Source organism: Salvelinus alpinus, chromosome 19 (assembly GCF_045679555.1).
Source record: "Salvelinus alpinus chromosome 19, SLU_Salpinus.1, whole genome shotgun sequence".
NCBI classification, from domain to species: Eukaryota; Metazoa; Chordata; class Actinopteri; order Salmoniformes; family Salmonidae; genus Salvelinus; species Salvelinus alpinus.
The window spans coordinates 52,049,061-52,060,803 of NC_092104.1; the positions used below are offsets into that span (position 1 = coordinate 52,049,061).

Consider the following 11,743-nt stretch of genomic DNA (forward strand, 5'->3'; position numbering starts at 1 on the left):
ACGCTGATTCGGTGAGCGAGTTCATTGGAAAGTGCATCGAAGACGTTATACCCACAGCAACGATTAAAACATTCCCAAACCAGAAACCGTGGATTGATGGCAGCATTTGCGCGAAACTGAAAGCTTTTAACCAGGGCAAGGTGACCGGAAACATGACCGAATACAAACAGTGTAGCTATTCCCTCCGCAAGGCAATCAAACAAGCTAAGTGCCAGTATAGAGACAAAGTAGAGTCGCAATTCAACAGCTCAGACACAAGAGGTATGTGGCAGGGTCTACAGTCAATCCCGGATTACAAAAAGAAAACCAGCCCCGTCGCGGACCAGGATGTCTTGCTCCCAGACAGACTAAATAACCTTTTTGCTCGCTTTGAGGACAATACAGTGCCACTGACACGGCCCGCTACCAAAAACTGCGGGCTCTCCTTCACTGCAGCAGAGGTGAGTAAAACATTTAAACGTGTTAACCCTCCCAAGGCTGCCGGCCCAGACGGCATTCCCAGCCGCGTCCTCAGAGCATGCGCAGACCAGCTGGCTGGTGTGTTTACGGACATATTCAATCAACCCTTATCCCAGTCTGCTGTTCCCACATGCTTCAAGAGAGCCACCATTGTTCCTGTTCCCAAGAAAGCTAAGGTAACTGAGCTAAACGACTACCGCCCCGTAGCACTCACTTCCGGCATCATGAAGTACTTTGAGAGACTAGTCAAGGACCATATCACCTCCACCCTACCTGACACCCTAGACCCACTCCAATTTGCTTACCGCCCCAATAGGTCCACAGACGACGCAATCGCAACGACACTGCCCTAACCCATCTGGACAAGAGGAATACCTATGTGAGACTGCTGTTCATCAACTACAGCTCAGCATTTAACACCATAGTACCCTCCAAACTCGTCATCAAGCTCGAGACCCTGGGTCTCGACCCCGCCCTGTGCAACTGGGTACTGGACTTCCTGACGGGCCGCCCCCAGTTGGTGAGGGTAGGTAACAACATCTCCACCTCGCTGATCCTCAACACTGGGGCCCCACAAGGGTGCGTTCTGAGCCCTCTCCTGTACTCCCTGTTCACCCACGACTGCGTGGCCATGCACGCCTCCAACTCAATCATCAAGTTTGCAGACGACACTACAGTGGTAGGCTTGATTACCAACAACGACGAGACGGCCTACAGGGAGGAGGTGAGGGCCCTCGGAGTGTGGTGTCAGGAAAATAACCTCACACTCAACGTCAACAAAACAAAGGAGATGATTGTGGACTTCAGGAAACAGCAGAGGGAGCACCCCCCTATCCACATCGACGGGACAGTAGTGGAGAGGGTAGTAAGTTTTAAGTTCCTCGGCGTACACATCACGAACAAACTGAATTGGTCCACCCACACAGACAGCGTTGTGAAGAAGGCGCAGCAGCGCCTCTTCAACCTCAGGAGGCTGAAGAAATTCAGCTTGTCACCAAAAGCACTCACAAACTTCTACAGATGCACAATCGAGAGCATCCTGTCGGGCTGTATCACCGCCTGGTACGGCAACTGCTCCGCCCACAACCGTAAGGCTCTCCAGAGGGTAGTGAGGTCTGCACAACGCATCACCGGGGGCAAACTACCTGCCCTCCAGGACACCTACAACACCCGATGTCACAGGAAGACCATAAAGATCATCAAGGACAACAACCACCCGAGCCACTGCCTGTTCACCCCGCTATCATCCAGAAGGCGAGGTCAGTACAGGTGCATCAAAGCAGGGACCGAGAGACTGAAAAACAGCTTCTATCTCAAGGCCATCAGACTGTTAAACAGCCACCACTAACATTTAGTGGCCGCTGCCAACATACTGACTCAACTCCAGCCACTTTAATAATGGGAATTGATGGAAATTATGTAAAAATTTACCACTAGCCACTTTAAACTATGCCACTTTATGTTTATATACCCTACATTACTCATATGTATATACTGTACTCTATACCATCTACTGCATCTTGCCTATGCCGTTCTGTACCATCACTCATTCATATATCTTTATGTACATATTCTTTATCCCTTTACACTTGTGTGTGTGTAAGGTAGTAGTTGTGGAATTGTTAGGTTAGATTACTCGTTGGTTATTACTGCATTGTCGGAACTAGAAGCACAAGCATTTCGCTACACTCGCATTAACATCTGCTAACCATGTGTATGTGACAAATAAAATTTGATTTGATTTGATTTACATACTACCAAGTGCGCTATTTTTCAGATGTTGCCCTACCGGAGTTACACAGTAATAGCATCACTGCAAAAAAATAATAAAACATTTTAATACAATTGCGTCACTGCTATTAGCTTCACGACTGACATTTGGACCAGCGATATCAGCCCCATGATCATGTGGAGTCTGACAGCACATCGGGTCGCTGAGGATTTCGTACTGAGAAAAGTCGTATTGCATGCTCATGAATGTGCTGGTTGTCATACCGCTGCTGCCATTTGAATGGAATTTGAGAACATGAACACTCACTAGCTCGATTCAAACAACTGACTCGAGAAATAAGTTCATCAACTGCGCCTGCAGCAGATGTGATACCCACTGTCATGGCATTGAAACACCTGCGCAACAAAACTGCATACAGGCTGTGAACAAGCAATTCGGTGGCACTCGCTTTACTGTGTCGCCACCATGCTCAATGCTATGTACAAGGACCGCTACTTCAATGCAGACAACAAAAAATGGGTTCATGTGAAATGTTACATACACAGCTGGACAAGATGGAAACAGACACAGTGCGCACCGAGGAAGAGAGGCCATGGACAGACACAGCTGAAACGTCACTGCTTGACATGCATGATGAAATCCTGGTTCAGAATGAAACGACGGAACAACGAAACAGCACAGCAAGTAAGTGGAAGAAATAGGTTTTGATTATGTTTTACTGGTAATGGGGACATACAATGACGGCCTACCCTGGCCAAACCTGGATGACGCTGGGCCAATTGCGCGGCCCTATGGGACTCCCAATCACGACCGGATGTGATACAGCCTGGATTCGAACCAGGGACTGTAGTGACGCCTCTTGCACTGAGATGCAGTGCCTTAGACCGCTGCGTCCATGTGTGTGTTAACTATTTAAACTGTATTATTATGCTTAAAAAGGCGCTAAAATTCTAAATATCGGTATCGTTTTTTTGGGCAAGGAAAATATCAGCTATCGGACAAAATTGTCATAGTTTAAATAGTTTCCATGCGTTTGATGCCATTCCATTTGCTCCGTTCCGGCCATTATTATGAGCCGTCCTCCCCTCAGCAGCTTCCACTGCTCCAAGGGGAGGCCACATTAGCCTGGGGCTGGAGTGGCCAGAGCAACAGGCTACAGTGAGGAGGCAGTACGGATACATCACTCACAATACGCCCCCCTCTGGAGACAACGAACAGAAACGGCATCTCCCTCACAATAGGAGGCATGCATTAGTATCAGAAAGAGAGAGGGGGAGAGACATAGAACCCACAAAAATCCTTCCTCAGCAAACCACCCAGGCCAATCCACCTCCAATTTCCTCTGTCCTGACCAATCGATTTCTGTGGTAATTACTGGTAAATGCTGTGAGCCAGAGTGCTCTGGTCCTGTGGGGCAAACTTGTGTGTGAGATATATGGGAGTGCTCCTTTGCATTTCCTGGATCAGGGAGTTCCGTGATTGATTCCTATGCCTTCCCCAGCCCAGCCTCTTCAATGCAATAAAACAGGCTACTCCCCCAGACAATACCAATCAATCAGAGTAATTCATCCTGCCTATGGGCTCGTACCACCGGGTCTAACTAGAGAGAAACAGAGCACCATCTATCATTGATAAACTCTGATAAAACACACTCCAGTTCCCTGGCAGGCTAAAAGCTCATTCCCTGGGTGAACCCACACACACTATGGAAGAGAGATAGAGAAGAGTGTGTGAGGCTTACCTGTTTGTGCATTTCAATGTTCAGCCCGTAAGACATTTCATAGTACTGTGGATGACAGAGTTGGAGTTACTAGGATTACAGTAAATTCCAATTTCCTACATCTCAATGTAGACTGCTTCTTGGCCATAAGAGAGATATGTGAATAATACTACTGGTGTTTGAAAAGGACAAAACAACCTCAAAATGTGACATTCACTCCAACTCAATAATGTACTGGAGATCATTGAGCACAGAATGTGAGAGACAATGTGTGTTTGTGAATGATGAGTGTGCGTGTAGTCCTGTTCGTGTGTGTGTGAGCAACAATAAGAGATAACAGTAAGCTTGCACGTACAATGTGGCAATAATATCTAGCCACACATTGACAGTGTTAACATCTACGAGTTGATTGGTTGAGAGTTGAACATAGATTGTGCTGATTGGACTCACCATAACATAGTGCCTCTGCATCTCTGTCTTCTCACTGGCCAGCTTCTCACACTCCAATTTCAAACTGCCGAAGACAGGGACACAATCAAAACAAAGCAAGAGGCCTCAGATACCATCACCAATCCTGAACACAACCAGAAAACATTCAACATTCAGTTCAGATAAACATGGTCAGGAAAACCTCTTGGAATCATGGAAGAGCCATATTTGTTTACCTTTTTCCAGTAACAGAAGTTATAGGTCTAGGGCTATAGCAGCAGCAATATAGCCTACTGCCTGCTACTGTGAATGCAGGGCATTCCAGCTCACTGCTTTACCTCTCACTAGTCCCAAATACAGCAACATGCAGTTGCACACATGGGGAATAAGAGGGGATTTATAATAATCTGACCTCAGACGCCACCCCTCTGGCTCAAGCACATCTGCATGTCTTAGACCTATACTGTCTGAGCACAAAAACTGTGACATCTTGGCCTCAGAGTATTTGTGTGTGTGTATGTGTATGTGTATGTGTATGTGTATGTGTGTGTGTGTGTGTGTGTGTGTGTTGAACAGCCACTCACCTGTGGTACTGAGCTTGGAGAAACTGGAACTCCTCTTTGATGCGGTCCAGTGACTCTGGGATGGTGAATTTGAAAGGTTGGCCTGGGGCCTGGTGGGGTGTCTGTAAAAATAGGACATTTTTAAAAAGAAAACACATCATTCAAAACCGGTGTTTCTGCATCTGATGAAGCATTTCAAATACTTCAGCTGTAGGCTAATTAGTAGTGAATTACACAAAAAGCAATACGGCATTCGCTGCCATGTGCGATATACGCCTTGCCCTAATTACTGGGAGTGAATCATGATAAACTCATTACAGAAATGTTACAGGCCGACAGCCGCTAAGGCAATGACAAACAAAGGAACTTCGACCGACCCGCCATCGTGGGCATACAGAGCTATACAAATGCTAAAATGGTTCAACATGACAAATGAGTGCAGAGAATCTGCGGATGAGGAATGCGTTTCACTGGCCAACCTTACCGGGTGTCGACCCTGGGGATACATCGTTCTACCTCGGCAGATGCCCGGTTCCTGATAAACCCGTCTGCTAACAAAATAGGGACAGGCGCGGGGATGCTCCAGATTACGATAAATTCATCCTAGCTCCTTCCGAAACTGTCCGTTAAATGACACAAACACGTCCGACCATTTGTCCTCATAGATCTCCCGTCAACTCTTTATCAGCGGTGCTCCGGTGAATGATGCGTGTAAGAATCTCCTTTTCTCTCGCTGTAGGCTACTCCAGCATACGATCATGTATCAACCATAGAAGGGAGAAAAAAACAGGTGAGGACAAAAAAAAGTATCCTACTAGTCTTCCTATTCATGTAGACTGTAATCCTGTCCACGCAACAATATCCAAATAGCCCTAAACTCCAGTTAGTCAACAAGCCAAACCCACAACGCGGTCATGAGAAGCGTAGGCTACTAAAACAAATCGACAGAAGTTAATTGCAATTTGAGTTGCCGCAATAGCTTGTGGTGAATGCTCGGTATAAATTAATATTCGTTAACCGAAGAATAACCTGTATTCGAATAAATGGGGCGGGGGGCTGTAGTGCAAGAAAGGTTTCGTAAATGTTTTTGTTGTTTTGATAATTACCAGCACAACAAAATATAACGTTAGCTTGCCTCAAAAGCAACTTTCTCACGCGGTTTCAGACGGAGGGAGTTCTATTAACCTGAGCCGCGGTGCACCGCTCTATGGTGAACGGGCAAAAGCAGCGAGGAGCGCCCTACTCAAATCGAACACCAATCTGCACCACTTGGTCAATTTGTCAGCATAGAACCATCGTCCATAAAAATCTCTTTTCCATAAAATATATGTTCGATTTTTTTTTAAACGAATTTTCATTAGGAAGGTAGATAAAGCGTTTTGATCAAGCAAATAAGCAATCACTTTTGCATGTCAGAACACAGAATCATACTCTTTACTACAAGTGCTTAATCTAGCCTAGGCTACTTCACTTTTGTTTTGAACCTATTTAGCCGTGGGCTTTGGATGGGGAACCTGGCACACGCCCGGAGGTAACCCAGTTCCATAACGAATGCAATCCCTTTTCAACCAGGTTCATGCTCCCCTCATGGGAAAGCCAGTGCCAGATAATCGAACGCCTCCACCCAGCTAACCAAAAAATGAACCGCCCCCGAAAATTGCACAGGCCAATAGCCACAGGTCTTTTCACGTGGCAAAATGATGCGAGTGGTAGAATCCTCCAATAGATGTTCTATACATGTATTCAAGCCTGGCGATTAGTTTGAGCAACACAGACACTAGCCAATCCCGAATGACAGATAGGTTTAGCGAGGAATGGCGCACAAAACAGCTAGCTACTGAAGAGTGACAGATCTCAGCTGTCAATCAAAGTAACGTGGTGCCGTTAAAGGTCCTTAAATGCGCGATGATATCACGAATCCCCCATCAGACCAATTCTTTGAACGCCCTGCTATTTGAAATTTGTAGTTGTGTCTTCACCGGGTGAATATACTGTAGCCATAATGGGAGGTTAAACAGACACGCCTGGTTCCCAAATGAATGACGTATGTCACGAAGCTGAGAGTCTTGTTTGGAGCTGGGTGGTAACCAGTGATGAGCCCGGTTGACAAAGTGAATTCGTTGACAGGGCTGGGTTCCATGAGGGAGGTGAAATAAACATAATTTACTTGGTGGGGATAAAAACAACAATAGTATAGAAGAACAAGTTGTCGTCTCAAGTTTTCTCAGCGGTCTTGAGGAAGAGGGAAGATGGCAAGTACGCCCGAATGGAGTCAGAGGAACCCATAGAGGTTGGTAAGAAGGCTGGAAGAGAAAAAGGGAAGAAAGGGGAACATATTAAGAGTAAATATAGTGTGCTGCAGAAGGAAATTGAACACGACAAGAGTGAGGATGAATTAACTGCTCTGGCAGGTGCGGTGAAGACCGCCGAGTTTGAGCCCAGTTGGAGTAAGATTTTTGAAGAATGGATCCTTGCCTTCTGGCTGATCCATGTGTGGTGTCAGGTTGGGTGGAGAAGAGGTCGGGGAATGTTGGGTCGGTGAAAGTGACTCGAAGTGGAATTGTGTAGATTTTGTTGGGTGTCTGTCATCCAGAGGGGAGCTTGTGCGTTGCCCCGCGCAACTGGGGACAAGAACTGTGACTAGCGTTCCTCTCAGGGCGCCGTTGAAAAGAGTCAGTACTGGAGTGGCGTTAAATGTTCAGGAGAGTCAACTGAAGTTGAAGATTCCCGGTGTCTGTGACGCCCGCCGTTTGGTGCAACGCAGACCCAGTGGAGAGAGTGGTGAAACAGAGAAGACACTGTCTGGTACTACTGAGGTTTGATGCAGAGACTTTACCAGATAAAGTCAAGTTAGAATGTGTCAGTTATCCCGTGAGAGATTTGTCCCGAACCCATTACAGTGTCTTAGGTGTCAAGCTGATGGTCATGTGGCAGTAATGTGTAGGAGGGAGATTCCTAGATGTGAGAAGTGTGCAGGAGGACATGAGACAAAGGAATGTGTAGTAAGTATCGGTGGAAGAATGTGTATGTGTAAACTGTAGGGATACCCATGGTGATGGAGATCAGAGGAGGCCGGTGAGAGAAAGGCAGTTTGAGGTTGCCAGGATCAGAATAGTACCAGAGTAGTGCAGAAGGTGTTGTATGCTGAGGCAGTGAAGAGAGTAGTAGAGGAAGATGGGTCCAGGGTGAGAGATCCTAAGAGGATCCCTGTGAGTTGGCCGAGGCCAATAGAGAGTGATAGGAATAACGCGCTCCAGTAAGGTTTTTTTGTGTGTTTTTTTTGGTGCTCACGGCCATGGTTGTCAACTGTACATCAGGAAAGGAACATAAATCACAGATGTTAGATGTTGCGGTGGCAGCAGCAGGTAAGTACTTGGGTGTACGAGATTTTACTGCAGAAGAGTTACAAGGTGTTTTGAACGATAATGTCTTGTCCTCCCAGTCTGCTGGCCTTCTGTAGGATTAGATGGGGACAATGTAAAGGAATAGGGGTGAGGTTTTAATGGGTGTAGGGTTAGTTGGTAGGGCACATTTTTTTTCTCACAAAGTGTAATGAATTCATACAGAATAGTAGGCTGATACACAACCAATACAGTAGGTGGCGGCATGCACCTATAACATTTGTTTGTGGACCGCCATAATACCAAAGAAGAAGAAGCAGAATTAAACTTTTTATTTATTTAATCTTTATTTAACCAGGCAAGTCAATTAAGAACAAATTCTTATTTACAATGACAGCCTACCAAGAGGTAAAGGCATCCTGTGGGGACGGGGCTGGGATAAATAAAAAAGTAGGACAAAACACACATCACGACAAGAAAGACACCACAACACTACATAAAGAGAAACCTAACACAACAACACAACACATGACAACAGTTGAGTGTGGCAACAAATGGATTTGGTTCAGTCGGTTGTCCTGATAAGCCCATCGCAGCTTGCTAGTTTATGCTGGCTAGATGGCAACAACAGCAGCATGGCGCTAGTTAAAACCTGTCAAGTAAAGTGATGTCTATTTTGATGGGCGTGGGAGAAAAATGTGTAGTATTGGTCACCATTTGGATTTGGTCACCATCTCCAATTTGTTCCATCCCTCTTTTTATTTGGAGTAGGATAGCAGCCTACATGACTAATAACTTGTAATATTGATACTAACTATCTGATGCCACAGGGAAACAGTCTACACTGCTCAATGGGGAGAGTTTGCGCTGCAAGTCTACAACACAACAACACCGGGCACAGTGTCCTTCGCTCCCACTTGCCGCAGTAAGGAGAGGGAAGTAGCTAGATAGTGTAGCCACTGCCTGAACTGCCTAAACCGAATTAGTTCGTATCCACTCGACTCTCAAACGTCATCAATTTGGGCAGCAGGCGTGTCCGTATAGCCTCTCCCAACCATAATAGACATGTATAGATAATAGATAGACATTATGATTGAATCTTGCGTGTCTTTACCCAATGCGGGACTTGTCATAAAACAGGTGGGATAAGCCTTACAATATGTATTCAACCTTAGAATATGTGATGGTTTTCTCATTGATGTTTGTCCTGTGGCAAGATTTGGAAACTATAGTATTGAGTGAGTAGATAAGGGGATTGGGAGTTCTGGGTAGACTTTAACAAGCTGTTAAGTATACTAGATGGCGCTTTCTGCCACACATATACGTCTAGATACGTACACCTTATCCGTAGAGACATCTAAGTACTTATGCTTGTCGAAATTAGTAAGTGATGTAAGTGCATGACTTACTAACCCTACAATCCAATCCTATATGTTGATTCCATCTGTGCTATCCAGTTTAGCGTAAACAAGAAGGTGTATTCCAGGCAAACCCCAAAGGTAGAACGCTGCCTGACATTTTCAACAACGTTTGGTCTTTTTGTATTTTGACAGACAGGGTAGATATTGACATGACATGATCATGACATGATCATTGTCACTTTATTTTCCTCGCAAACCACTCTTTGGCCTATTTCTCTGTTCCCCCCACCTACATTTGTTTAGAGTGGAGACGCACACCATTATCACCTGCTTTGAAGGACAGATATAACCAGCATACAAGCCTCTATTTGGTTTGCAAATGTTCATTCATTTCTGATTTGGTGGCTAAACAAATTACTGTGCTTTTATAAAGAACAAGAGAGACAGCCAGGAGAAGTGGCTATTTCAGCAGTGACCGTGTCAGTCCTGCTGTAGTGATGAGAAACTCTCACAGATAATGGCTGAACAAGCAACTTCATGTGGGAGGCTAAATGGAGTGATCCCACTCTAGTCACTCACCACAATAGAAGAGGAGAGGGCTGCTACGCAGGATTCATGGTCCTGAGGTGTGTCAGCAATGGACATTTTCTTGAGGTTTTCAGTTGAGCTGTTCTATGAAGCCAGTCATTTGTTTCACTCGGCTTCATGGTGCAGTAATTCAGGCATAGCGGTGGACGTTCCACACGATGGTGTTATTCAATTGTGAAGACTAAGTAAGATATTTATTTTTGATAGATGGTACCACATTATATTGCACTAATTTCTCTTATAGCCCCTGAATGCATTGTGTTTGATTGCGTTGAAACTGAAAAGAAAAAGGGGGCAAAATTCCTGTCTGTCTTGTCTTAATATCCAAGGGCATAATTTGACAAAAATAAACTCTGTCTGTCTGTGTGTTTGTCTAGCACTGACTTAGGAACAGCACAGAGGGGTGAGTGAATCCACCAGAGACACTAGCAGACGGACCCCATGATCACACAGTGACATAGCAGCCACAGCAGCCCCATCCCAAGAAGCGCTATGAGATTTCACAGGAGGGCTGAAAAAGAAAAAAAGGAAAACATGTGGGGGGCGAATACCAGAGAATATGTAAATGACACGCTGTGCACCCCCACCTCCCCACTCCCTACCCCTCCAGGCCGACCTCTGAACCAAAATACCCCCCCTGGTTTATTAGCCTCAGCTGGGCTCAGAGCCACTTCAAAGGCAACATGTGGAGCTGCTTTGGTTCCGACCGGGATATTGGGCCCAGATGGGCGACAGCCGTTCTGATGGGTGTCCCGCACAGATTAGATACTTTCAGTAGGGTATTTGTGAATATAACACTGTGTGTGTGTGTGTGTGTGTGTGTGTGTGTGTGTGTGTGTGTGTGTGTGTGTGTGTGTGTGTGTGTGTGTGTGTGTGTGTGTGTGTGTGTGTGTGTGTGCGTGACATGGTTGCGTGCATGCATGCTTGTGTATGTGATGAGAAGGAGGGGGTGGTGGTTGCTCTGTCTGTGTTTCCTTACACGTGTAGCTGTGGAACTCATAATGCAAATCAGGTGTCCAACGCCTGAGTGGCTCATAAACTCTCTGTGAAGAGATGGGGCTTTGCCCTCTGATTAGAAATGCTTAACACCACCCAACAACACACAGGCCATACTGCAACCCTGTCCTGCTCACAGCTCTCTAACCGGTGGAGGGCATGACGTTTATCAAAAGCATAAAGATAGATGCTTCATTTCATCAATGAAACGTAGAAGTACTTATGTGCAGTTAGGACAGAGTACCAATGTAACAGTATAACTTTATGTCGTCCCCTCGCCCCGACCCGGGACCCTCTGCACACATCAACAACGGTCGCCCACGAAGCATCGTTACCCATCGCTCCACAAAGGCCGCGGCCCTTGCAGAGCAAGGGGCAACACTACTTCTAGGTTTCAGAGCAAGTGACGTAACTGATTGAAACGCTAGTAGCGCATACCTGCTAACTAGCTAGCCATTTCACATCTGTTACACTCACCCCCCTTTCAACCTCCTCCTTTTCCGCAGCAACCAGTGATCCGGGTCAACAGCATCAATGTAACAGTTTAACTTTAG

At 45.9% G+C, this 11,743-nt stretch overlaps 1 protein-coding gene across 6 annotated transcripts in view; it reads right to left on the minus strand.

Annotated features, from left to right (window-relative positions):
* Positions 1–6,500, minus strand: part of LOC139545805 (transducin-like enhancer protein 1) — a 41,961-nt gene extending 35,461 nt beyond the window's left edge. For 3 of the 6 annotated variants that reach the window (XM_071354007.1, XM_071354006.1, XM_071354005.1), the window contains exons 1-4: positions 5,388–6,349; positions 4,925–5,025; positions 4,362–4,425; positions 3,933–3,977 (exon numbers count right to left, since the gene is read on the minus strand). In XM_071354007.1, the coding sequence (XP_071210108.1) occupies positions 3,933–3,977; positions 4,362–4,425; positions 4,925–5,025; positions 5,388–5,411 (234 nt within the window). In that variant the 5' untranslated portion in view covers positions 5,412–6,349. Of the gene's footprint in view, positions 1–3,932; positions 3,978–4,361; positions 4,426–4,924; positions 5,026–5,387; positions 6,351–6,374 lie in introns of those variants that run through there. The other 3 variants (XM_071354004.1, XM_071354009.1, XM_071354008.1) reach the window with 3 other exon arrangements.
* Positions 6,501–11,743: the final 5,243 nt, after the last annotated feature.